Raw genomic sequence first — 25346 nt, 5'->3', positions numbered from 1 at the left:
TGGGGGTTTTCTTGATGCATGAACAGTGTCAGCAGGAGCCCAGTGTCTGATGGCACCGGGATCTCCTTTGCAAGGACGAGTTTGTGTCCTGGGAGGAGGCACTTTTGGCTTTGGGGACTTGATTTAACTCAAAAATGGCTCAAACCCGAACTCTCCTTTGATATAAAGTCAGTGTGCATTAAAAAGTAAAAGGAAGGGGGGCTGAGACTGGAGGGTTGAATTGGCAGCTGAGCTTTGCTCAGATAGAAGTGGAAGTCAAGGCTTGAAGAGGATGAACTTTTTGAACACCAATTCCAGGCATGTCCTGGGCTGATCCCCCAGGGATGGTGGGCAGCAGGGCAGGGGGGATCTGCCCCTCTGCCCCCTCAGCTGAGACCCCCCTGCAGAGCTGCCTCCAGCCCTGGGCAACAGCAGCACAAGGACGTGGAGCTGCTGCAGAGAGTCCAGAGGAGGCCCCAAGGTGATCCCAGGGCTGGAGCAGCTCTGCCTTGAGGAAAGGCTGAGAGGACTGGGATTGTCCAGCCTGGAGAAGAGAAGCTTTGGGGTCACCTCACTGTGACCTTCCAGGACCTGAAGGAGCCAGCAGGAAAGATGGAGAGAGACTATTTACAAGGAGCTGGAGGGACAGGACAAGGGGGAATGGCTTCAAACTGCCAGAGGCCAGGGAGAGATGGGAGATTGGGAAGGAATCCTTCCCTGGGAGAGTGGGGAGGCCCTGGCACAGGTTGCCCAGAGAAGCTGTGGCTGCTCCTGGATCCCTGGAAGTGTCCAAGGCCAGGCTGGACAGGGCTTGGAGCAACCTGGGCTGGTGGAAGGTGTCCCTGCCCATGGCAGGGGTGGCACTGGATGAGCTTTAAGATCTCTTCCAACCCAAACCATTCTCAGATTCCCTGTAGTAAAGTCTTACTCTTTTCACATGCAGAGGGAGTGCCAACTTGTTCCTTTGGGAAAGCTCTTGTAAAGACAGAAACAAAATAGGACAGTTGAGATCTCTACTTTGTTGTGAACTTTATTCTGTTTATGTTCCTTGAAGGAAATACAGAAGGTGTTTAATTTTCTCCCTTAGTTTAGTTTTTTCCAGCAGTGATTAAAGGGTGCTGGGTATCAACAAGTGATGGCCTGGGATCACCATTCCTTTTCCCAGAGCTGTGGCTCCAGGAGATTGTCTCTCTTCTGCAGAGGGAATGTTTAAAAGATACTGAGTCTGTATTAGGGAAACAGCCCCTTGTACTTCAGGAACTTCTGATTCTGAGAGCCTTTCCCTCACCATGGAATGGGAGATTGTTACCAGAGGATAATATTTCCATATTAACTCTGAGTGTGAAAGGGAAACAAAAGGGATTTGGTTCTTCCTGGTGGCTCCAGTGGTTGCTTATCTGTTGTTGACATCAGACCTTGTCCCTCAATCCCATGAGCCAAAATCCACTTCAAATAATCCTGTTCTTAACAGTGTCCAAGGCAGGTGTTAATGCCCATCTCCTTCCCACTGAATCCTGAAATTTTAGGATGGTTTGGGTGGGAAGCCACTTTAACACTCATTTAATTCCACCCCCTGCCATGGGCAGGGACACCTCCCACCAGCCCAGGTTGCCCCAAGCCCCGTCCAACCTGTCCTGGGACACTCCCAGGGATCCAGGGGCAGCCACAGCTTCTCTGGGCAACCTGTGCCAGGGTCTCCCCACCCTCCCAGCCAGGAATTCCCTCCTGATATCCCATCTCTCCCTGCCCTCTGGCAGTGGGGAGCCATTCCCTGTGTCCTGTCCCTCCATCCCTTGTCCCCAGTCCCTCTCCAGCTCTTTGCAGCCTCCCTTCAGAAGTATTTCTGGTTTCTCTGGATCTCTCCCCACGCTCCTCCTGTGTTTCCCCCATCAGTGTGTTTTCCATGCCAGTACAGATTACCTGTCCAGCCCATTTAATGACAGGCATTTGAATTTATTTGAGTTGGGTTTCTCCTTTTACCTTTGAGTTCCTGGGGGGGGGGTCAGTCTGTGATCAGGGACAGGGGGCACTTGTGTCTGCCAGTAACTTGCTCAGAATTCCAGCAGCTTTTCCCCACCTTTGCCCAGCTGTGCTGTGCTTTAGCCCACCCACCCTCCCCCCGTGTTCCTGGTGCCTTCTCTCCCACAGCCTCCCTTCCTTAACTTCCAGGAATAACCCCCATGTCTGTCCCTACCAGTCCTGCTGTGCTGGATGGCTCCTTCCTGCTTTCCACAGAGCCACATCCCTTCTCTCTTGCTGATGCAGAAGTGATTCCCAGATGTGCCACAGCTCCCACAGCACAGCAGCTTTAACCACTTCAGCTGCAAATGAGCATTATTCCCAGTATTCCCTGTTCCATGTGGGGTCCCCAGGATCTCACACAACTTCTCTGTTACTTGTCAGTTCAGGGGCTTGTTTTTAGAATGAAATGTGTGTTTGGATGTCAAGAGTTTAAACTAAGGAGTAAAAGTTTAAAGAAACTAACAGAGGGCAGCAGAGAGAAAAATGAGGAGTTTCACAAATGAACAAATGGATTTTAATGGAGAGATGAATTAGCACTGTTTTATAGGAGAGTTATGGGATGGACAACACAAATGTCAGGCTCTCTATCTGGGAATTTCTCATAACTCTGCAAGGAAATTTGACTTATGGTTAGACACTTGTTAACTCTTGCAGTGCATTAAAAATGCACTGTTTGAATGTTACATTAAATAGCTTTGGCAGTCCTTAGTACTTAATGCAGATATAGATATAATGGATATATATAATAGTATAATGATTTATACATTTCCTTCCTAGGCCTTAAGTGCTTTAGTGACTGCTCTTCCCTGCTGGAATTCCTCACCATGTCCTTTTTCCCACAGCGAGGGCCACGGGAAGCTGACTGTGTTCTCAGTGAAAGCCATGCTGGCCACCATGTGTGGTGGGAAAATCCTGGACAAACTTAGATGTGAGTATCCTCCACAAATCCAGCCATTTCAGGAAATAACTGCATTTCCACGTGTGTTTGTTGTATTAAGTTCTGGGAGCTTGATTTTTTTTTTGCCGAGTCGGCGATCGTGGCACTGACCCGTCAATCCCAGAACCACTGAGGTTGGAAAAGAGCTCCCAGGCCGTGGAGTCCAGTCTGTGACTGATCCCACCTTGTGCCCCAGCCCAGAGCACCGAGTGCCACGTCCAGCATTCCCTCTCTGAGCCAGGGAGTGTTCCCCAGCTGTCTGCACAGCTCTGGTGTGGGGCAGAGCAGCCCACGATCCAAACCCCCCAGTCCTGCTGCACAAGGACATGGAGCAGATTCCTCAAGCTGCAGAGAAAGCTGGTGGTCTGATAGAGTGTTCTGTGAAAGAGTAACGTGGTGGTGAAGAGGAAACAGCTGTTCCCTCCCCCTTCCAGCTGTTCCCTTCCCCTTCCAGGGCAGGAACCAAAGGGCAGCGACTGGAACGAGCAGGGACAGATGGAAGCAGCAGAGACCAATTCTGCTTTAACTTTCCCTGAGGATGTGGTGGGCACCAAACATCCACACCCCTCCACTGCTCCTGGAACCAGTTCTGCTGAAGGAAATAAATTCATCAAAGGCTGCTGAGAGCAAAGGGACTCTCAGGGAGGGGAGGAACGTGCCGGGAATGTGCCGGCCCGACCATCTGCTCTGGGGATGAACAGGCCTCTGATCTCTCTGCCTCAGCTGTTCTCTTGTCCTTTATTCCTTCTTCTGATCATTAGGAACATGCTGACTTGGTTTTTCCCCTTTTCTTTCCCACCTGGCTCACTCCATCACCAAACAACTCCTGTTTCCAGGTTCCTTGTCCCCCTGATTCCAGCCCTTTCCTGAGCAGGTTGGCAACTCTGGCTCAGCTGGAACATGAGGCTCCCTGGAAATCCTGGGAGTTGTGTCTTTAATGTTCTCTCATCCCATAAACTGTATGAATGGTTGAAAGCTGGTCTCCCTGCTTGCACATGCACAGGCCTGTTTCCCTGAGTGCTGAGGACATGACTGGACAAGGTGGGGATGGGGCACAGGGGGAATTCTGTGTGATCCTGGAGGGCTTTTCCAACCTCAGTGATTCCATGATCCTGTGATGTTGTGTTCCATCCATTCCCACGTTTCCCTGGAGTGCTGCCAGGTGTGACTGTGTGATTCTGACACTGGGTTTGGTTTGGTTGGAGGAGGCTCCTCGGGGGGTTTCTGTGGTGTCACTGAAGGTGTGGTGCTGGGTAACCTTCCTCCTGCTCTGCTCCCCTTCTGTCCCAGTTCGTGCACTGGCAGCATCTCTCCTCTGGGCTGGATGAGATGGGATGGAGGAAACAGGAGGGTTTGTATCATGGCACGTTGGAATACGTGCATTTATAAATTTTATCTTGATAACAGGTGACAAGAAATTATGTTCTGCATAAAACAGAAACATCTCGGGGTTCAAACGGATTGAAATCTTTTTTTCCCCGTAACAAATCTGTATTTACTGTGGGGTTTTATTATATTTTCTTACAGATATTTTCTCTCAGATATCAGATTCCAACGGACTAATGATATTTACCAAGTTTGACCAGTTTCTGAGGGAGGTTCTGAAGCTCCCCACGGCCGTGTTTGAGGGGCCTTCCTTCGGGTACACGGAGCATTCCGTGCGGACCTGCTTCCCTCAGCAGGTGAGGGTTCCCACTCCAGGACTTGGGATCCCTGGGTCATCGAGTCCCTGGCAGCTGGAGGGAGGGGGTTGCTGGTTTTAGACATCCCAAGCAGTTTTAAGACAGCCTAAAACAGGCGATGAAAGGATTTCCCACCCCTGTAGTTGATTCCCTTCCTTGAGGTCACAGCCCAGTTCCCCACCAGAGCAGCAGGGATGAGCCATTTCTTTTCCAAAACGTGAAACATGACATTTTTACTGTTTTCTGTTGATCTTTTTAAAGCTTTTTCACAATTCATTTCAACTGGGTCTGTACCAAATAAACACCTTCTTTACAGGCAGTTTATTTTTAAAGTCGATTTCAGCTGTGATTTAGTTGTTCCAATGATTTGATTTTTCATTTAAGATAACATAAATAGTATTTAACTCAAATGTAAACACGAACCTGGGTGATCTTAAGCCTCAGATTAAATGTTCAGGCTCTGGGCATGGTGATGTTCCAGAAGAAAGACTTTTGCAGTGTTTAGATGTGAAATTTGTAGTCACTAAATGTGAGTTAATTAGTAGCTGGGAAATGACACAGTGGGGAACAACCTTTGATTTCAGAACCCACGAGGCTCCAGATTTACACTGGATATCAGGAAGGAATTCCTGCCTGGGAGGGTGGGGAGCCCCTGGCCCAGGTTGCCCAGAGAAGCTGTGGTTGCCCCTGGATCCCTGGAAGTGTCCAAGGCCAGGTTGGATGGGGCTTGGAGCAACCTGGGCTGGTGGGAGGTGTCCCTGCCCATGGCAGGGGGTGGGATGGGATGAGCTTTAAGGTCCCTTCCCACCCAAACCACCCTGGGATTCCAGGGTTCTCAGACAGTCTGTGAAGATGTTCCTGGGAGGCACAAGTTGTGCCATAGAGGAATTTTAAGGCTGAAGTAGTTTTTGGTGTATAAAATGGGAATTTTTCTGTGTAATCAAGTTCTCTTTCTGTGTTCTCTGCAGAAGAAGATCATGCTAAACATGTTTTTGGACACGTTGATGGCTGATCCTCCCCCCCAGTGCCTTGTGTGGCTCCCTCTCATGCACAGACTCGCCCACGTTGAAAATGGTAAGTGGGATATGCAAGTAAAACCCCAAAAAGCCCTGCAGCCACCCCAAAGACCTCCCAGCTCTTTGGTGTCCACCTTGCTGGCAGATGCCTTGCCCCTGATCCAATGTTCCTGATGCTGGGTGTTCCACTCTCCTCTTTACCCACAGTTGTGGGTTCTTTGGCAGGCCATGGGGTGCTGTCACTGGGGGGGGTTGTGCCTCAGGGTTTATTTTATCAAATGTGTTGTTGCTTTCCCAGATCACCCTGTCAGGGTTTGGGCTCTTTGGTTCAGGACACTGTGGTGCTTTTGTCCCCTTTTATCAGTGGGAACCTCTGCTGGCTGCAGGAGCCAGGGAAGAGAAGGGACAGTTTGGAAAAGGTGGGGGAGAACTTATGGAGGCCAGGCTGGGAGAGCTGGGGGTTCACCTGGAGAAGGGAAGGATCCAGGGAGACCTTGGAGCCCCTTCCAGAGCCTAAAGGGGCTCCAGGAGAGCTGGAGAGGGACTGGGGACAAGGGCTGGAGGGACAGGACACAGGGAATGGCTTCCCACTGCCAGAGGGCAGGGAGAGATGGGAGATTGGGAAGGGATTCTTCCCTGTGAGGATGGGGAGGGATTCTTCCCTGTGAGGATGGGGAGGGATTCTTCCCTGTGAGGATGGGGAGGGATTCTTCCCTGTGAGGATGGGAAGGGATTCTTCCCTGTGAGGATGGGAAGGGATTCTTCCCTGTGAGGATGGGAAGGGATTCTTCCCTGTGAGGATGGGAAGGGATTCTTCCCTGTGAGGGTGGGAAGGGATTCTTCCCTGTGAGGATGGGGAGGCCCTGATTCTGGTTCTGCTCCCTCTCCCTCACCTTTCAGGATGCATTTCCCATGGGAAGGTACAGTCTCCTTCACCTCACTCTGATGTTCCTCTTTGGTTTGTTCCTCTCACAATCCCGCCCGGAATGACGAGTGCTCAGGGCCCTGGGGGTGGTTTGGGAGCTGCAGCGAAACGGGACGCTCAAGCTTTCCCTAAATTCCACTTCATGCTTTTTTTCCCTTTGCTTTTTTCCCCCCTCCTGCCAGTCTTCCACCCCGTGGAGTGCTCGTACTGCCACTGTGAGAGCATGATGGGATTCCGGTACCGGTGCCAGCAGTGCCACAACTACCAACTCTGCCAGAGCTGCTTCTGGAGAGGCCACGCCAGCGGCCCCCACAGCAACCAGCACCAGATGAAGGAGCACTCCTCCTGGGTAACTCGGGCTGCAGCAGCCACCCCCTGCTCATTCCTGCTGGAACTCACAGGCTTGAGCCCAGAAACCCACCCCGGGCCTTCCCGAGGTCCCCAAATGGTGAAAGTGTGTAAATAGGAACAGTGCTGGGTTTGTGGTTTGTTCTTCCCTGGGTCAAACCTGGCTGGTGGCCCAGGGAATGCAGTCCCATCCAGCTGGGAATGGGCTCCAGTGGGTCACACAGGGATCAGAGCTGGGACCAGCCCTGTTTAACACCTTCATTGATGAGCTGGACGAGGGGATCGAGGGCACCTCAGTCAGGTTGTGGATGACACCAGGGTGGGTGGGATGTGGGTCTGCTGGAGGGCAGGAAGGGCCTGCAGAGGGGTCTGGCCAGGCTGGATCCATGGGCTGAGGTCACTGGTGTGAGGGACAACCAGGCCAAGTGCCAGGTCCTGCCCCTGGGTCACCACAACCCCCTGGAACCCTCCAGGCTGGGGCAGAGGAGCTGGAAAGCTGGAGAAGGATCTGGGAATAATTTCTTCCCAGAAAGGGCTGCCCAGCCCTGGCACAGCTGCCCAGGGAGGTTTGGAGTGCCCAGCCCTGGAGGTGTCCCAGGAAGGCCTGGCTGTGGCACTCAGTGCTCTGGGCTGGGGACAAGGTGGGGATGGGGCACAGGGGGGATCCATGGGCTGGGAGGGCTTTTCCAACCCAAACAATCCCATGGTTCTGTTCCCCACAACGTGGATTTGTTGGTGGCTGTCCCTGGGTTCAGGTGCTGTTGAAGGTCCTGCTCAGCCCCTCAACGTGGGTGTTTCTCTTCACACCAGTCCCACTTTTCTTACATTGTCCTCTCTTGTAGCTTAAAAATCCCCAAACCCTGCCCCTGCTGTCCTGCCCAGAAAGGTAACCAGTTCCCATGGATGCTGTGCTTGCACAGGTATTTTATCCAGTGGCACCTTTAAAGACAGTATTTCTTTAAGAGAAAAACCCATTATTGCCATTCTCCTGCCAGGTGTAAATATGTGCCTGGAAAACTCTCTTAATTGAAAAGCCTTAAAGAAATCATCTGAGCAATAAAATGCAGTTTGATAATCACAGCTCAAGAAATAATGGACAGTTTTATGTAGAAAACCCTATTTTATGGCAAAAGATTAAAGCCAACCTTTTACTTAAATTCAAAGAGAAGTTCAGATGGTGATTGGATTATAATTAGTAATTATCTTCACAAGAAAGTGCCATTATAGAATTGCTGTTAAATTTAGAAAATTGGGGCTGGATACCAGTCAGGAGTCGGGAGGCAAAGGAAAATTTAGCCTTAAATATTGTCCTTTTTATAACTCTGTGGGTATTAAACTTGTGGAATGTTTAATCTGAGCTAAGAGCAGGGTATTATCCCCTTAAAGTGTACATAAATCCAGGCTGGGATTTTTAGTGTGAAGATGTATCTAAGCCACAGAATTCCAGACTGGTTTGGGTGGGGAGGGACCTTCAGGCTCATCCACCCCCTGCCACTGTCCCAGGTTGCTCCAAGCCCCTCCAGCCTGGCCTTGGGCCCTTCCATGGATTTCAGTCAGTGGTAAGGCAACCAGAAAGAGGCTAAAATACTCCTGGCTCTAGCTCTAAAAACTAATTTCTGAGCCTTTTTGAACCATTTGCTGCTTATTTCAAGCAGCAAAGTGTTTTAAATGGGCTGAGCAGTTCAGGGATGTATGGAATTGTTTATGGGAGACTGGGCTGGATCCCATAAACTGAGCCTGGAAGAGGAGCCTTTGAGAGAGAGAGATCTTTTACATATCCATTTCTTTTCATTTTTTAACCTCTGCCAGTCTCATGTGTTAACTTCATGAAAATTGAAAATGAATCCTCATTTAAAAAAGCATGTCCTGGTTTTGGATGTGGACTGTGCTGCTGGGTCAGTGACTCCCCTGTGTGTTTGCTCCACAAGAATTCCTGGGGGGAAAGCCCAAGTGCTCCAGCTGAGCAGGTGCTCTGGGACAGGCAAACCAGGGATTTGCCTTTCCCAGGTTTTCAGAGCAGCCAGAACTGGTTCAGTCTTGCCTGGTGTATTTTGGAGCTGTATGACCCAAAATAAGTATTAATAATAAGTACCTCGTACTTATTATTAATGGTATTATTAACACACTTATTAGTAATTATGCTTATTGTGAATGTTATTATTAATACACTTATTATTATAGGTTCTTTCTTCTGAAGTTCTGAACTGCCTTTGGTAGATTTTCATGCTGTAAATCACATAATATAGAGATTTTTAGTACTTATATATATTACTCCATTGAGTATATTAAAATCTATTACTATAGTGATTTTATATTTATAAGTTCAGGTAGAAACCTATTTTTGAAAGAGGTTTTACTGCATGAAAATGTTGCTTGTTGGGGCCTGTTTGGGGGGATAGAAACCTTCAAACACTTTCCAAATGTTTCCTTCTGGGCCATTTCAATTTTGTTTTTTTCTGAGTAGCCCTGGACAGGGTTCAGTGAGTTCTGTGCACGCAGCAGAACCCAAAATCCAGCTGCTCATCCTGAAAGCCTGGGGATTAGCCAGAGCTCATCCTGGCTGGGGGGGTTTTGGGGTCAGTTTGTTGAACTTAAACAATCTGCCAGCAGCAAATTTCGGGGCAATTGAAATTATTATTCATGTTACAGTTAAATTTATTATTTGATATTTAATATTATAATCTAAATACCCGGGTGTGGTTTGGGGGAGTTCCTCTGCTGTAGGTGGGTGAGGATGCTCCTCCTGCTGTAAATAATGGAATGTTTGTGGCTTAAAAACCACCTTAACCGGTGCCTTTGGATCAGAGATAAACAAACCAAAGGCATGTTTGGGTGTTCCTGGAGCGAGGACACCTCTGGATACCTCTGGGAGTCGTTGGGATGTGATGGGATCTAAGCCAGGGACAGCCCCTTCCCCCTGCCCAGCCATGCTCCGGGAGCTGCTGAGGAATTCTGGCACAGGGAATCTTGTCTTTCATTTTTCTGCCTCATTTAATTTCCCATTCAGACGGCCTTGGAGCAAAATTAAACCTTTCTGGACGTGTTTGTGCCCGGTCCCGTGGATCCCAGTATCCCACAGGTATCCCAGTATCCCACAGGTATCCCAGTATCCCACACGGATCCCAGTATCCCACAGAGATCCCAGTATCCCACAGAGATCCCAGTATCCCCCACAGATCCCAGTATCCCCCACGGATCCCAGTATCCCCCATGGGTATCCCAGTATCCCCCATGGGTATCCCAGTATCCCACAGGTATCCCAGTATCCCACATGTGGATCCCAGTATCCCACAGATATCCCAGTATCCCACAGATATCCCAGTATCCCACAGATATCCCAGTATCCCACTCGTGGATCCCAGTATCCCACAGATATCCCAGTATCCCACACGGATCCCACACAGATATCCCAGTATCCCACTCGTGGATCCCAGTATCCCATAGGTATCCCAGTATCCCACTCGTGGATCCCAGTATCCCATAGGTATCCCAGTATCCCACAGATATCCCAGTATCCCACACGTGGATCCCAGTATCCCATGGGTATCCCAGTATCCCACAGATATCCCAGTATCCCACACGTGGATCCCAGTATCCCACACGGATCCCAGTATCCCACACAGATCCCAGTATCCCACATGGATCCCAGTATCCCACACGTGGATCCCAGTATACCACAGGGATCCCAGTATCCCACACAGATCCCAGTATCCCACACAGATCCCAGTATCCCACACAGATCCCAGTGTCCCACAGGTATCCCAGTATCCCACGTGGATCCCAGTATCCCACACGTGGATCCCAGTATCCCATAGATAATCCCAGTATCCCACAGATATCCCAGTATCCCACACATGGATCCCAGTATGCCACAGATATCCCAGTATCCCACACAGGTATCCCAGTATCCCATGGGTATCCCAGTATCCCATGGGTATCCCAGTATCCCACAGGTATCCCAGTCTCCCACACAGATCCCAGTATCCCACAGGTATCCCAGTATCCCACCGGTATCCCAGTATCCCACCGGTATCCCAGCATCCCACAGGTATCCCAGCATCCCACAGGTATCCCAGTATCCCACAGGTATCCCACAGTTATCCCAGTATCCCACAGAAATCCCAGTATCCCACAGAAATCCCAGTATCCCACAGGTATCCCACAGATATCCCAGTATCCCACCAGTATCCCAGTATCCCATCGGTATCCCAGTATCCCACAGGTATCCCACAGTTATCCCAGTATCCCACAGAAATCCCAGTATCCCCCCGGTATCCCCCCAGTATCCCAGTATCCCCCAGTATCCCCCCGGTATCCCAGTATCCCCCCGGTATCCCAGTATCCCCCAGTATCCCCCCAGTATCCCATTATCCCGCCGGTGTCCCGGGGCGATCCCTGTGCCCCGCCTGTTCCCGGCTGTGTGTGCAGGGACCCGTCAGGTGAGCCCCGATCCCGGTGACCTGGGAATCCGTCTGCAGGGCTGCGTTTCCCAGCAGAGGGCACACGGGGACCGGGAATGTCGGGATGGACTCAGCCACAGCCGCCCCCGGAACGCTGGGAGGCTGGGAAAGGCCCTGGGGGTGCTGATTCCGGTGGGAAACGTTTCCCGAGGGTTTCCTTGTCCTGTGCGGGATGAAAAAGGAGCAGAAGCTGCTTCTTTTGGATGTTTATTGACGTATTTGGCAGAGGGCGAGTGTCCTGCACTGGTGGGTCTCAGTATGTAAAAAAAAAGGCTGAGAATTTGCTGAAGGAAGGATTTCAGAAAGCTGGTAAAGTTTGTGAAAATCACAGAATCGTGAACTTGTTAGGGTTGGAAAAGATCTCCAGGATAATCAGGTCCAGCCACCCCCAGCACTGACCCAACGTCCCCAGGTGCCACATCCTCAGGGATTTTAAATCCCCCCAGGGATGGGGACTCCCCCCCTGCCCTGGGCAGCTGTGCCAGGGCTGGACAGCCCTTCCCAACAAGGAGTTGTTCCCAGTCTCCCAGGTGCCCCTGCCCTGCCTGCTGTGCTGGGGAGCAGGAGGTGTCCTTGGTGCTGCCCTGGGCTCTGCAGAGCCCTGCTGGCACGGTGCTGGAGCCAAGGGGACACGTGAGCCTCCCAAACCCCTTGGAACAATGCAGAGGAGAAACCTCCCCGGATGCCTTGGCAGCTGGACAGTCACTGAAAGGGGAAGGAGCTGCTGTGACTTCACCTCCTGGAGGGAGCCCAAACCCAGGAGTGCCTGGCCCGGGCAGGTCACCTCGTGCCCGCACTGCATTCCCGTGCCCGGCTCCTTTGGGATCATCAGCTGCACTTACATCCCCCTGACCAAAGGGCCACGGCAGCACAGACCCTGCTGAGTCATGGCTGTGCCATTCCAGGCAGGAATCCGGGATGGAGCCCCTGCCAGGCGCTCCCAGGGGAAGGGGATGGGGCGGAGCAGCCGAGCTGGCCCCGCTCCACGGTCCTGGGGCAGTGCCAGGAGGGAATGGGAAGGGGTGGGGAGCCTCTGAAAATAAAAGTCACACTAGCCTGCTCTGCCACTGAGAGCTGAGGGTAAATAAGAGCATAAATTGGGCTCGTGAAAGCTTTTTCAAAGCCTGAAATTGTTAATTAGTGTTAGAGAGTCACAGGATGGTTTGGGTGGGAAGGGACCTTGAAGTTCATCCAGTGCCACCCCCTGCCATGGGCAGAGACACCTTCCACCAGCCCAGGTTGCTCCAAGCCCTGTCCAGCCTGGCCTGGGACACTTCCAAGGATCCAGGGGCAGCCACAGCTTCTCTGGGCAGCCTGTGCCAGGGCCCATAATCATGGAATCATTAAGGTTGGAAAAGACCATCCCACATCCCTGCAGGGACTCCCACATCCCTGCTGGGAGCTCAATGGATTTGTATCCACAGTAACATTTTAAAAACTTAACTTTGTAAGCCAATATGGGATTTAAGCCGAGTTTTGCACCCATGGCTCAGGGCAGGTCCCCATTCCTGTGGGTCTGGCAGTGCTTGTCAGCAGCCTGTCAGTGTTCCTGAGGATCTGGGATCGTGTCTCCGCTGAGGTCGTCCAACAGAATGAATTTGTGAAAGGGAATAAAAGAAACTGGTCATTCCTATCTGTCCCAACACTGTGTTCCACCTTGGGTTTGCCCATAATGGACAGAAAACTGGGATGTGACCTGCTCCTATCCTGCTCCTCCCCTCCAAACACATCTGTGCTCAAAGGACCTCGAGGGTGAGTGAAAAAAATCCCTTAATGGGATGTGATTGTCCCTCGCTTTAATTCCTGACAGAGCCCCCCAGATAATTGGTTTATTTCTTAATCTTCCATCATTTTGTTAAACTCCTTTCAGTTTTCAATATGAGAGCACAAAAAAAAAAAAAACCCCACAGCCCTCCTTCCCCTGCACAGTGTCTGCAGGGATTTCCCAGGAATGGTGTGGCAGGAATGGATATTTCTGGGTGTTCTGTCCTGTGCCTCTTTTACACTCTGACTGCAGGTGCTGCCCCGTTCTTCCCCACAGCCCCCTCACTCTTGTTTTCCTTGCCCACCCCAGAAGTCCCCTGCGAAGAAGCTGAGCCACGCCATCAGCAGGTCCCTGGGCTGCGTCCCCAGCAGGGAACCCCCCCGGCCCCTGTTCCCTGAGCAGCCAGAGAAGCCCCTGGACCTCGCCCACATCGTGTGAGTACCCACCTGGAGCCTGGATCCGTGTTCTGAGGGAGCCAGGGGAGGTGTCTGGGTTGGGATTGGGATGGGGGGACAAACGGGAGCCCTGAGCTTGGAATGGTGGCTGTGCCACACTGGGTCAGGAGCTTTGGGCTTGGAATGGTGGCTGTGCCACACTGGGTCAGGAGCTTTGGGCTTGGAATGGTGGCTGTGCAGGGGTCAGGAGTGTAGGAGTGTTTCCCTGGGACATTGCTCGAAGTGGTTCCATTGGGAGCACCCTGTTGCCAGGAGAAGGGCTGCAGGAGGGGTTGGTGTGCAGCTGGACCCAGGCCTGGCTGTGTCCTGCCTGCAGTTCTCACCCCTGTCACCTTTTGCTCCCCCTCCTGTTGGATCAGGCTCTGTTGTCTCACTCATTGCAGGTTAAAATGACACAAACAGAACGATGTTAAGCTGATTTACTTGCAAATTAACGTTGCCTGGTACCAGCAGTGGCAGGTTCAGCCCCTTGCTGCTGCCTGGGACGTGGGCTTTACATCCCTGTCCATCTCCTGGGGTTGCTGCTCCGTGGCATTATTGTCACTCTGTGGTTGTGCCCTCCCTGCTGAACTGATGGGATGATTTTAATACAACACCATTGCAGTGGTGTTGTTTGGGCAGCCCTGAGGTCACTCTGCTTCCCCTTTTCATACCTGTAGATGAGAGCACGTGCTGTAGAGGGAAGAACAGGAGCAAAGCACAGGGATACAGTTCAAGGAAAATGGGAGAATTCCCATTTTCATGAGTGTTGGATCATCTGCAGGTTGGAGGGTGAGGGCAGTTGATGCTCCTCTGGTTTCCTTTTGACACATCTTGAATACCAAATTCTTCTGGAGCTGGTTTCTGAATGGAGAACTAAGGTGTTGAACCCTGGATGTCCCACACCCTCTGCCCGTTCCGTGCCAGGCTGTGCTGCTCTGGCCCTCCCCAAATCCAGGTGGTTTCATTGACTGACTCTTCTGCTCACTCCTTTGACAGTGTGGTCGTTAAGGAAAAGCTGGAGGCTAAATTGTCAAAATATTGGAAAGGTGAGAACTGCAAAGCTCATTTGTAGTGTGGCTTTTTCTGGTGTGAAAAGCGTAGAGGGTCCAGAACTGGGCCTGGAAGAGTAGTTGCCATGCTGGACTCCTGCCCACCACAGCTTTGAGCTGATTTCTGCTTGGCTCTGTGCTTGTTTCCTCTTTCCCCACTGAGTATTTTCCACCTCTCCCAGCGCTTGCTTCAGCCCTGTGCAGTGAGGGATTGATCTGATTTAGTGCAATAGAATCGCTCCGGGATTTTCAAATCTGAAAACCCTCAGCAGTCAGTTGTGCTGCTGCTCAATCAGAGCTGGAGTCCATGTTCTCCTGACAAATTAATGGAGTTCTCCCGACCAATTAATGTTGTTCTCCTGACCAGTGGCTCCTCAGCCCCCCAAGGACAAGGGTGTCCCTTGTCCGCAGCGAGAGCTCCACGCCTTGGCCAGGAGGTGCCATTGTGGGGCTCCTTGTGGCTCTAAATCCGGCTCTTCCAGCGAGGTGCTGCTCAGCCTCACCAAAACAGCCTGTTTGAAGTGCCATCAGATCACAAATCCGTTCACATTTCCCTCTGTAGGTCCCTTTTCTCTGTGCTGTTTCTGTGCTGTGCCTCCCCGACGGGAGGGAGCGAGCGGTTGGCACCGTGATGCCTCTGGAAAACAAACTCCCTGTGCTGGGAAGGCACTGGGGGAGGCCAGGAGTGGTGGGGTGGGCTGGGCCTGGGTGAGGGGAGGCTGCAGGAGCTCGTCCCAGAACGAGGAGCCAAAGTCTCACCTCTGGCACAGAGCACCAAGCTGGAGGAATTGTCCCCTTTGCCAGGACTCCTGAATTCATTAACGGATCAGACACGGTTCAGTCCCAGCAGGGCAGGGAAAGGGAAAGGCCAGAGCAGGTGTCTCACTCTGGGGGTTGTGCTGTAATGCAAGAGCTGCTTGGGAAGTGCCCCAAGTTTGCTTTGGGCTTCCAGCTGGGAACAGGCAATCCTCAGCTTCCCAACCCAACATTGCCTTTTCCTTCCTAACCCAACATTGCCTTTTGGGACTGGGACAGTGGGGACATGGCTGGACACCTCCTGCAGGGACTGGGACAGTGGGGACACATCCAACACCTCCTGCAGGGACTGGGACAGTGGGGACACATCCAACACCTGCTGCAGGGACTGGGACAGTGGGGACACATCCAACACCTGCTGCAGGAACTGGGACAGTGGAGACACATCCAGCATCTCCTGCAGGGACTGGGACAGTGGGGACATGGCTGGACACCTCCTGCAGGGACTGGGACAGTGGGGACATGGCTGGACACCTCCTGCAGGGACTGGGACAGTGGGGACACATCCAGCATCTCCTGCAGGGACTGGGACAGTGGGGACACATCCAGCATCTCCTGCAGGGACTGGGACAGTGGGGACATGGCTGGACACCTCCTGCAGGGACTGGGACAGTGGGGACACATCCAGCATCTCCTGCAGGGACTGGGACAGTGGGGACATGGCTGGACACCTCCTGCAGGGACTGGGACAGTGGGGACATGGCTGGACACCTCCTGCAGGGACTGGGACAGTGGGGACACATCCAGCATCTCCTGCAGGGACTGGGACAGTGGGGACATGGCTGGACACCTCCTGCAGGGACTGGGACAGTGGGGACATGGCTGGACACCTCCTGCAGGGACTGGGATGGCTGCCCAGATGCTCCTGGCAGCAGAGAGGCAGCTCAGAGACATCTGCTCTGTGCTGACAGCTTTAATTAAATTTAAAAAAAATGGTGCCCTAAAAAGCCAAAGTGTTGGGAAATAGGGCCTGGTGCTACAAGGACAACTCTGGGAACAACAGATACTGGCTTGGTGCAGAAATAATGTCAGTAGGGGGTTTATATCAAACACTAAATCACATGAAAATAAAAGGAATGTAGGACGAAAAAGACCTGCTGGGGTTTTTATAGAAGTGACATCAGACCTTGGGGGTTTTGTGTAAGTGGTCCCATTGAAACAAAAAAAAATACTACTAATGAAAAGCACCCAAACAGCCCAGCAATGGTTTTGAAGTGTGAGAAGAGCTGTGGCCAGTGCAGGACTCGGCTCATCCCGGGGGCTGCTCCAGGCCCCAGTGAGTCAGTGTTCAGGTGTCAGAGATCAGGGCTTGGTTGGGGTTGATTCCTGGGCAGGAGAAGCTCCTCAGCACCTACAGATGCTGTGGGAGAGACTGGAAGGCTGAGATTGGCTTCAGCTGAGTAAACAAAGAATAGAAATAGTAATAACTGGGGGCAGTTTAACAATACTTGGCCAAATGTTCCAGGGAAAACAAGGCTTGGAAAGGAAAAAAAAAAAACCAGCTGTGCTCATTGAAGGAGGGAGGAAACACAGAACTGGTAGCAAAGAATGTAAACTAATGGTTCAGGAGTTATTGGTGAGGAGTTTCCGGGCTGTGGTTTGGCCGAGGGGCAGCGATTGTGAAACGTGGGCAGGGAAGGGAGCTGGGAAGGGGCTGGAGCAGCAGGAGGGGCTGAGGGAGCTGGGGGGGCTCAGCCTGGACAAAAGGAGGCTCAGGGGGGACCTTCTGGCTCTGCAACCCCCTGACAGGAGGGGGGAGCTGGGGGGGGGGGTCGGGCTCTGCTGCCAGGGAACAAGGGACAGGAGGAGAGGGAACGGCCTCAGGCTGTGCCAGGGGAGGCTCAGGTTGGACAGGAGGAGGAATTTCTCCCTGGAAAGGGTGGTCAGGCACTGGCAGGGGCTGCCCAGGGAGGTTTGGAGTGCCCAGCCCTGGAGGTGTCCCAGGAAGGCCTGGCTGTGGCACTCAGTGCTCTGGGCTGGGGACAAGGTGGGGATGGGGCACAGGAGGGATCCATGGGCTGGGAGGGCTTTTCCAACCTCAGGGATCCTGGGATTCTGAGGTGACCCAGCAGGATTTTGAACTGCAGTGTCTGTGTTTTCAATCCAAACTGCATTTTGAGGTAATTTCTTAATTTAGATGCTTACTGCTGATGGCCTGTGTGTCTCAGAGCACTGGAAAGGTCCCAGAGCCCTGGAACAACATCCACATGATCTCATTGCTGGGGGGACGTGCAGGATGAGCTCAGGGCAGTGTCTGACATGTCATGTTTACCAATAGGACTTGGATGGGCAGTGAAATGACTGAGCAGTGCTGAGCTGCTTGTGGATCAGTAAATAAAAAGGTAACTCGTGCCAGCCCAGCTCAGGCTTTGGCACTTTGCTGGAGTCAGACTCAGCCTGGCTCTTCCTGCCAGGTTAATCCTGGTTAATGAAGTGGTTTTGTTGCCATAATGTGTTTATTGTGAGCACTGGGAGATGTAGAAAACAATAAACAGTGCACCACCCAGACAGGAGAACGGGAAGAACCCGTGGAGGGGGGGCTTGGAGGGAGATGGGCTTTAAGGTCCCTTCCACCCCAAACCATTCTGGGATTCCAGGATTCCATGAAAATAGTTCAGCTCCTTGGCCTCAATGTGACTGCCAAAAGAAGGTGCTGGGGGGTGTTTTCAGGCAGAGCCCTGCAGAGATCAGGCTGAGTTCTGTGCCATTAACTCTCATCTGCATGACCAGGAGGAAAACTTATAAAACAGAGGGGAGTGGGGAAATGTTGGAGGACTGAAGCCAGTTGAAAGGAAAACGTGCTGGGCAGAATGGCCCAAAAGCAGTTCTTGGAGGTCCTGCTCTGCAGGTGGCTCAATGTGCATTTTCAGGGTGATTTTGTAGCCGTGGATGGTGACAGGATTCAGGAGGACAAACAGGAGAGGTTCCCCTTTGTGCTTGATGGGGGCAGGATCCTTGCTGGAAAACTGTGGAAGCACCAAAGGGTTTGAGAAGGTGGATGGAAATGGTTGAAGGACTGGAAGTAGGTTTGGGAAGAGGCACAGCTTTACAGGCAAGGACCCAAGGAATGCAGGAATAACCCACAGGGGTTAAGGAAGGGTTTGATACTTCTAGAAATACCAGTCCTAGAGAAATTAAATATAATCCCAGGGAGCTTTGGCAGATGGGCTTAACAAGGGACACAGAGCAGGAGCTGAAGGAAGACACATTCAGAATAATAAATATGAAATACAAAAATCAGAGAGAGTGATGGAATGGTTTGGGTTGGGAGGGTCCTTAAAGCCCATCCAGTGCCACCCCCTGCCATGGGCAGGGACACCTCCCACTATCCCAGGTTGCTCCAAGCCCTGTCCAACCTGGCCTTGGACACTTCCAGGGATCCAGGGGCAGCCACAGCTTCTCTGGGCAGCAAAACAAAATATATATTTTTAACAGTGAATGTGAGTCAATAATTGTCAGAATCGATTTCCAAAGTGCTGGTGGAATCCCCACCACTGAACCTTTCAAAGCAGGAGGAGGGTGTTTAAAAATCCAGTCAGGATTCCAGTCAGGCTGATGTCCTGTGTCTGATGGGAGCTGAGTTGTCACAGTGTTTGTTATTGCTGTAGGAGGTATGAGAAGTGCAGACAAAAATGTCCATGGAGCCTCCGAGTCGGGAATTTTACAGGATCCGTTGCTGGAACCCTGGACCTACATCCATAAGGGAATCAGGGGTTTGCTCTACTCACAGTTCCAAGAATAAGTGAGTGTTTCTGAGGCCGTGGCACTCAGTGCTCTGGGCTGGGGACAAGGTGGGGATCAGGCACAGGGTGGATCCATGGGCTGGAACGATTCTGTGTCCAGTGGGAGTTTCCTGGGTGCCAGAGGGTAATTCCATGTGGACCTCACCTGGGTTCAGGTGTCAGTTCACTGAACAGAATTACTGGAACCCACAGGCTCCCCTTTTTCATGGGAATTACCATCTCTGTGATGGAAAGCAGTAACACCTCTTTGCAGTGCATGTCTGATGAAGCAGAGGTGGTGTTTGCCTGGATCGGTTTTCCTGGTAGGAATAACTTTAAAATTGTCCATCCCTGCTGTGATGTTTTGTGGATACGACAGGATCCTTTTCCCCTGGCTCTGGGACCCACCAAACACAACCCCCTGCCACTAAACCCTCGATTTTCAGGTGCTGTGGAGTCCCAGCTCCTGTGGGTGACACAACCCTGGCACAGGATGTGGGAGAGGGGCTGGGGACAAGGGCTGGAGGGACAGGACACAGGGAATGGATCCCAGTGCCAGAGGGCAGGGAGAGATGGGAGACTGGGAAGGGATTCCTGGCTGGGAGGGTGGGGAGGGGCTGGGCTGGAATTCCCAGAGAAGCTGTGGCTGCCCCTGGATCCCTGGGAGTGTCCCAGGCCAGGCTGGATGGGGCTTGGAGCAGCCCCTGGGTTTGGTTTTCCAGGTGAAACCTGTCCTGGGTCCAGGCTGGGAGGAGGTTGGTTGTGATGCTGGGATGTGGGAGAAGGTTGGTTGTGATGCTGGGTCCAGGCTGGGAGGAGGTTGGTTGTGATGCTGGGATGTGGGAGAAGGTTGGTTGTGATACTGGGATGTGGGAGAAGGTTGGTTGTGATGCTGGGTCCAGGCTGGGAGGAGGTTGGTTGTGATGCTGGGATGTGGAGAAGGTTGGTTGTGATGCTGGGATGTGGGAGGAGGTTGGTTGTGATGCTGGGTCCAGGCTGGGAGGAGGTTGGTTGTGATGCTGGGATGTGGAGAAGGTTGGTTGTGATGCTGGGATGTGGGAGGAGGTTGGTTGTGATGCTGGGATGTGGGAGGAGGTTGGTTGTGATGCTGGGATGTGGGAGGAGGTTGGTTGTGATGCTGGGATGGGATCCAGGGGGATGAACAGGAACCCCTGAGTGCTGGGACTGTAAATCCGTGGGGTTTTATTTGGAATTCTGCTTTATCCTGTGCTACATTGATCTTGTCCCAGTGTTACTGAGCAGCCCTGGGGGTGCCCTGGCAGTGCCAGGTGGGGCACAGGGTGTGTGTTACATCCTCCTGTTACAGGATATGGTCAATATTGATTTAATAATCCTTTAACACCCTGTAATACCTGTGTTCACAGTCATGGTGCTGGAAATAACTTTTCTCCCGGGACAGAACGTGGAGCATTAGTTAGAATTCCTTCTGCACCTGAGAAGGAGCTGAGCCCTCTTTTTTCATCCTTGTGCTGTTGGTGCTGAAGCCAAACAAATTCCAGTTCAGGATCGAGTTTTTATGCTCAGGGCAGAGGCAGAACAAACAACTAAGGGAAGTTGTTGTGACCTTTTCTCTTTGATGCCCTAAATCCAGCTGGAAGTGTCCCTGCCCAGGGCAGGGGGTTGGAATTGGATGGTCCTTGAGGTCCCTTCCAACCCTCCCCAGTGTGGGGTCCTGTTGTTCAAACCTGTTGAAATTGGGCTGCAGACAAACCTGGAGGTTTTGGCTCAGTGCTGCAGCGAGTGAATGGAATTTGGGGTTGGTTTGGTTGGTTTGGATGTGCCAGAGGCCCCATTTCGTGGTGGAATAATCTCCATTAGAGTGGCAATTTAGGAATCATATTTAATTTAACAGAAGAAGTTCCTCCCTGGGAGGTGGGGAGGCCCTGGCACAGGTTGGCCAGAGAGGCTGTGGCTGCCCCTGGATCCCTGGGAGTGTCCAGGTGAAAATCAGATCTTAAAAAAAAATAATGAAAAATCAGAACTTAAAATGAAAGAAAATGAAAACTTAAAAAAAAAAAAAAATGAAAAATCAGAACTTAAAATGAAAGAAAATTAAAACTTAAAAAAAACATAATGCAAATTAGAACTTAAAATTAAAGAAAATTAAAACTTAAAACATAATGAAAATTAGACCTTAAAAAAAATTAAAACTTAAAACATAATGAAAATTAGACCTTAAAATTAAAGAAAATTAAAACTTAAAAAAAAATAAGGAAAATTAGAACTTAAAATTTAAGAAAATTAAAACTTAAAACATAATGAAAATTAGACCTTAAAAAAAATTAAAACTTAAAACATAATGAAAATTAGACCTTAAAATGAAAGAAAATTAAAACTTAAAAAAAAATAAGGAAAAGCAGAACTTAAAATTAAAGAAAATTAAAACTTATAATGAAAATTAGAACTTAAAATTAAAGAAAATTAAAACTTATAATGAAAATTAGAACTTAAAATGAAAGAAAATTAAAACTTAAAAAAAAACATAATACAAATTTGAACTTAAAATGAAAGAAAATTAAAATTTAAAGAAACATAATGAAAATTAGAACTTAAAATTAAAGAAAATTAAAACTTAATGAAAATTAGAACTTAAAGCAAATTAAAACTTAAAACATAATGAAAATTAGAACTTAAAATTAAAAAAACCTAAAACTTAGAATGAAATTTAGAACTTAAAATTAAAGAAAATTAAAACTTAAAACGTAATGAAATTTAGAACTTAAAATTAAAAAAAAATTTAAAACTTAAAGAAATATAATGAAATTTAGAACTTAAAACATAATGAAAATTGGAACTTAAAATGAAAGAAAATTAAAACTTAAAAAAATAGCGAAAATTAAAACTTAAAGAAAATTAAAATTTAAAAAAAAAAATTTAGAACTTAAGATATAATGAAAATTAAAACTTAAAATATAATGAAGAGAAAACAAACAAAAAAAAATTAAATAAATAAATAAATAAAAATGGAAGAGCTTTTAAGAGCCCCCTCCGTGGCCGGAGGGCTCATCCCTGAGCACCCGGAGCTCTCCTGCCCCGAGCGTTTCCCGGGATGCGGTGCCGGGTCACGTGGATGCCCCGTTCCCTTGGAGACGGCTCCATGGGCGCATCCTCGGGGATGGCGCGGGCCGGGATGGCAGCGGGGCCGAGGGACCGCGGCCACACCGCCACCTCCGAACAGGTCTGCGGGCTCCGTCCCTGCCGGGGATCGCGGCCCGGGCTCCGTCCTTCCCGGGGATCGCGGCCCGGGGATCGCGGCCCGGGCTTTGTCCCTGCCGGGGATCGCATCCCGGGCTTTGTCCCGCTCCCAGCTCGGTGCCGGGGCCGCGGGGGCGCCGGGAAGGTTTGAGGGGATCCCTCCGGACGCGGCTCGTCCCGGTTGGTTTTGGGGTGGAGGGTCGGGGGGGACGCGGGAGGAGCGGCCTGGAGAGGAGTGCGGGGGGGTGGGAACGGCCGGGAGAGGGGTGGGAGCCGCTCGGGGAGGGATGTGGGGTTGATTCCGGGAGAGGGATACGGGAACGGCCGGGAGAGGGATGGAGGGATGTGGGATTGAGTCTGGGAGGGATGGGAACCGCTCGGGGAGGGATGTGGGGTTGATTCCGGGAGGGATGCGCGAGCAGCGGGGAGGGGGACGGGAGAGTCGCTCCGAGAGGGATGTAGGGTCAGCTCCGAGGGATGGAGGATCAGCTCGGAGAAGGACGCGGGATCAGCTCGGAGAAGGACGCGGGATCAGCTCCGAGAGGGATGTAGGGTCAGTTCTGAGAGGGATGTAGGGTCAGTTCTGAGAGGGATGTAGGGTCAGTTCTGAGAGGGATGTAGGGTCAGTTCTGAGAGGGATGTAGGGTCAGTTCTGAGAGGGATGTAGGATCAGCTCTGAGAGGGATGTAGGGTCAGTTCTGAGAGGGATGTAGGGTCAGCTCGGAGAAGGACGCAGGATCAGCTCCAGGAGGGATGTAGGAGCCACTCGGAGGGATCCGGGATCAGCTGGGAGAGGGGACACAGGAGCGGCTCAGGCAGCGATGCAGGATCGGCTCACAGGGATGCAGGAACACCTCGGGCAGCGATGCAGGATCAGAGGGATGCGGGAGCAGCTCCCGGAGGGACGTAGGAGGCACCCGGAGAGGGACACAGGAGCAGCTGGAGGAGGGATGCAGGATCAGCCTGGAGAAGGACGCGGGATCAGCTGGAGAGGGATGCGGGATCAACTGGAGAGGGATGCAGGATCAGCCTGGAGAGGGATGCAGGATCAGATGGAGAGGGATGCAGGATCAGCCTGGAGAGGGATGCAGGATCAGCTGGAGAGGGATGCAGGATCAGCCTGGAGAGGGATGCAGGATCAGCTGGAGAGGGATGCAGGATCAACTGGAGAGGGATGCAGGATCAGCCTGGAGAGGGATGCGGGATCAGCTGGAGAGGGATGCGGGATCAGCCTGGAGAGGGATGCAGGATCAGCCTGGAGAGGGATGCAGGATCAGCCTGGAGAGGGATGCGGGATCAGCTGGAGAGGGATGCAGGATCAGCCTGGAGAGGGATGCAGGATCAGCCTGGAGAGGGATGCGGTGTGGGTGTGGGTGCGGGTGCCTGCCCGAGCAGCCCGGGGCGGGGAGCACACCCAGCGCTCCCTTCCCATCCTTCCCGTGAGTCATCCCGGAGCAGGGCACAACAAAGTCCTTGGGAAGTGGGATCTCCCGCGGTGCCTTGTTCACCGTGAGGATCCTGTGAGTCGGTCACTGACTCCCACACGGGGTTCCCGGGGGAAACGGCCGCGTTTGCCCTGGTTTTGTGTAGTAAATAATGTGCGTGTTCGGCTGAGGGGGGATGCAGAGGCACAGGAACAGCTCTGCCTGTGCCGCTGTCCCTGGGCAGGTGCTGCTGCTCCATTTCCCTGCTGGAGGAGCAGCTGAACGAGGCAGGTTTTGTTGGTTTTGTTGCACACAAAGAAATCGGCTGTTACATTAAAAAAAACAGTGCAGGTTTCGTGGTAAAATTGCTCAGAAACTCTCTAATCTGTGCAATAAATTGCATTTATTTTCACTAGCTGTTGTTACAGCGCTCAGGGATTTATTTTCCTCAGTCCTCATCTGTAAAATCCCAATTATCTGTGTGTATTCTCGGGGTTGTGATTGTTTTTTTAACTTCTCTTTATGTTTATTTCCGACCGTCTGAACAGAATCACTTTCAGCTCTTTTTAAAATTACTGCAAACCCGGTGAAATGAACGTTTAAATTTGTCCTTCCTGCTGCTGAAATCACCTCAGTTTGCAGTTTTGCAGAGGACAGAGCACAGAGATCAGTCCCTGAGCCCCCTGCCCAGGCACATGGTCGTTATCCCAGCAGCAGGAACGAGGCGTTGTCGGATCCAGACACGCTTGAAACGTTTCCCTTTGGCAAATATTTAGGCTGCTATTTTTGGATCGGAGGTTTTTAACCCACGTTGTTGGTGGATTAGAGGTTGGTTTGTGATTTTTCTCTGCCTGCCTTTGTGTCGGGGTTGGCTCTGGGCTGTTTGCTCCTGAGCAGCACCGGGCACAGGGAGAAGGGGCTGGGGCAGCTCCATGAAAGGCACGTGGAAAACACGGCTCAGAAATGAGCTGAACACGAGCCCAGGGGTGCTCAGGTGTGCCCAGGGGTGCCCAGGTGTGCCCAGGGGTGCTCAGGGGTGCTCAGGTGTGCCCAGGGGTGCCCAGGTGTGCCCAGGTGTGCCCAGGTGTGCCCAGGTGTGCCCAGGTGTGCTCAGGTGTGCCCAGGTGTGCCCAGGTGTGCTCAGGTGTGCCCAGGTGTGCCCAGGTGTGCTCAGGTGTGCTCAGGTGTGCCCAGGGGTGCTCAGGGGTGCTCAGGGGTGCCCAGGTGTGCCCAGGGGTGCCCAGGTGGGCAGGAGGCCAGTGGCCCCTGGGCTGTGCCAGGACTGCTGTGGCAGCAGGACCAGATTGGACAGGAGGAGGAATTTCCTGCTGGAAAGGGTGGTCAGGCCCTGGCAGGGGCTGCCCAGGGAGGTTTGGAGTGCCCAGCCCTGGAGGTGTCCCAGGAAGGCCTGGCTGTGGCACTCAGTGCTCTGGGCTGGGGACAGGGTGGGGATGGGGCACAGGGTGGGCTCAGTGTGATCCTGGAGGTGTTTTCCAGCCTGGCTGGGTCTGGGATTCTGGGATTGCCCAGGGAAGCAGAGGCAGTTTC

The 25346-nt window shown here is 51.6% G+C and overlaps 1 protein-coding gene across 14 annotated transcripts in view; it reads left to right on the top strand.

The window, feature by feature from the left end:
- DTNB (dystrobrevin beta) overlaps positions 1-25346 on the top strand; it is an 88463-nt gene that overhangs the window by 18722 nt on the left and 44395 nt on the right. For 7 of the 14 annotated variants that reach the window (XM_032683454.1, XM_032683456.1, XM_032683455.1 and 4 more), the window contains 5 exons: positions 2844-2929; positions 4466-4620; positions 5589-5694; positions 6744-6910; positions 13444-13568. In XM_032683454.1, coding sequence (XP_032539345.1) covers positions 2844-2929; positions 4466-4620; positions 5589-5694; positions 6744-6910; positions 13444-13568 — 639 coding nt within the window. Of the gene's footprint in view, positions 1-2843; positions 2930-4465; positions 4621-5588; positions 5695-6743; positions 6911-7751; positions 7830-13443; positions 13569-14352; positions 14545-14567; positions 14618-15182; positions 15294-19044; positions 19191-20543; positions 20777-25346 lie in introns of those variants that run through there. The other 7 variants (XR_004356188.1, XR_004356189.1, XM_032683462.1 and 4 more) reach the window with 6 other exon arrangements.

This window comes from Chiroxiphia lanceolata, chromosome 3 (genome assembly GCF_009829145.1).
Source record: "Chiroxiphia lanceolata isolate bChiLan1 chromosome 3, bChiLan1.pri, whole genome shotgun sequence".
Classification (NCBI taxonomy): domain Eukaryota; kingdom Metazoa; phylum Chordata; class Aves; order Passeriformes; family Pipridae; genus Chiroxiphia; species Chiroxiphia lanceolata.
Note: the sequence above shows the minus strand (reverse complement) of the source record. Positions and strands in the feature narration are given on the sequence as shown.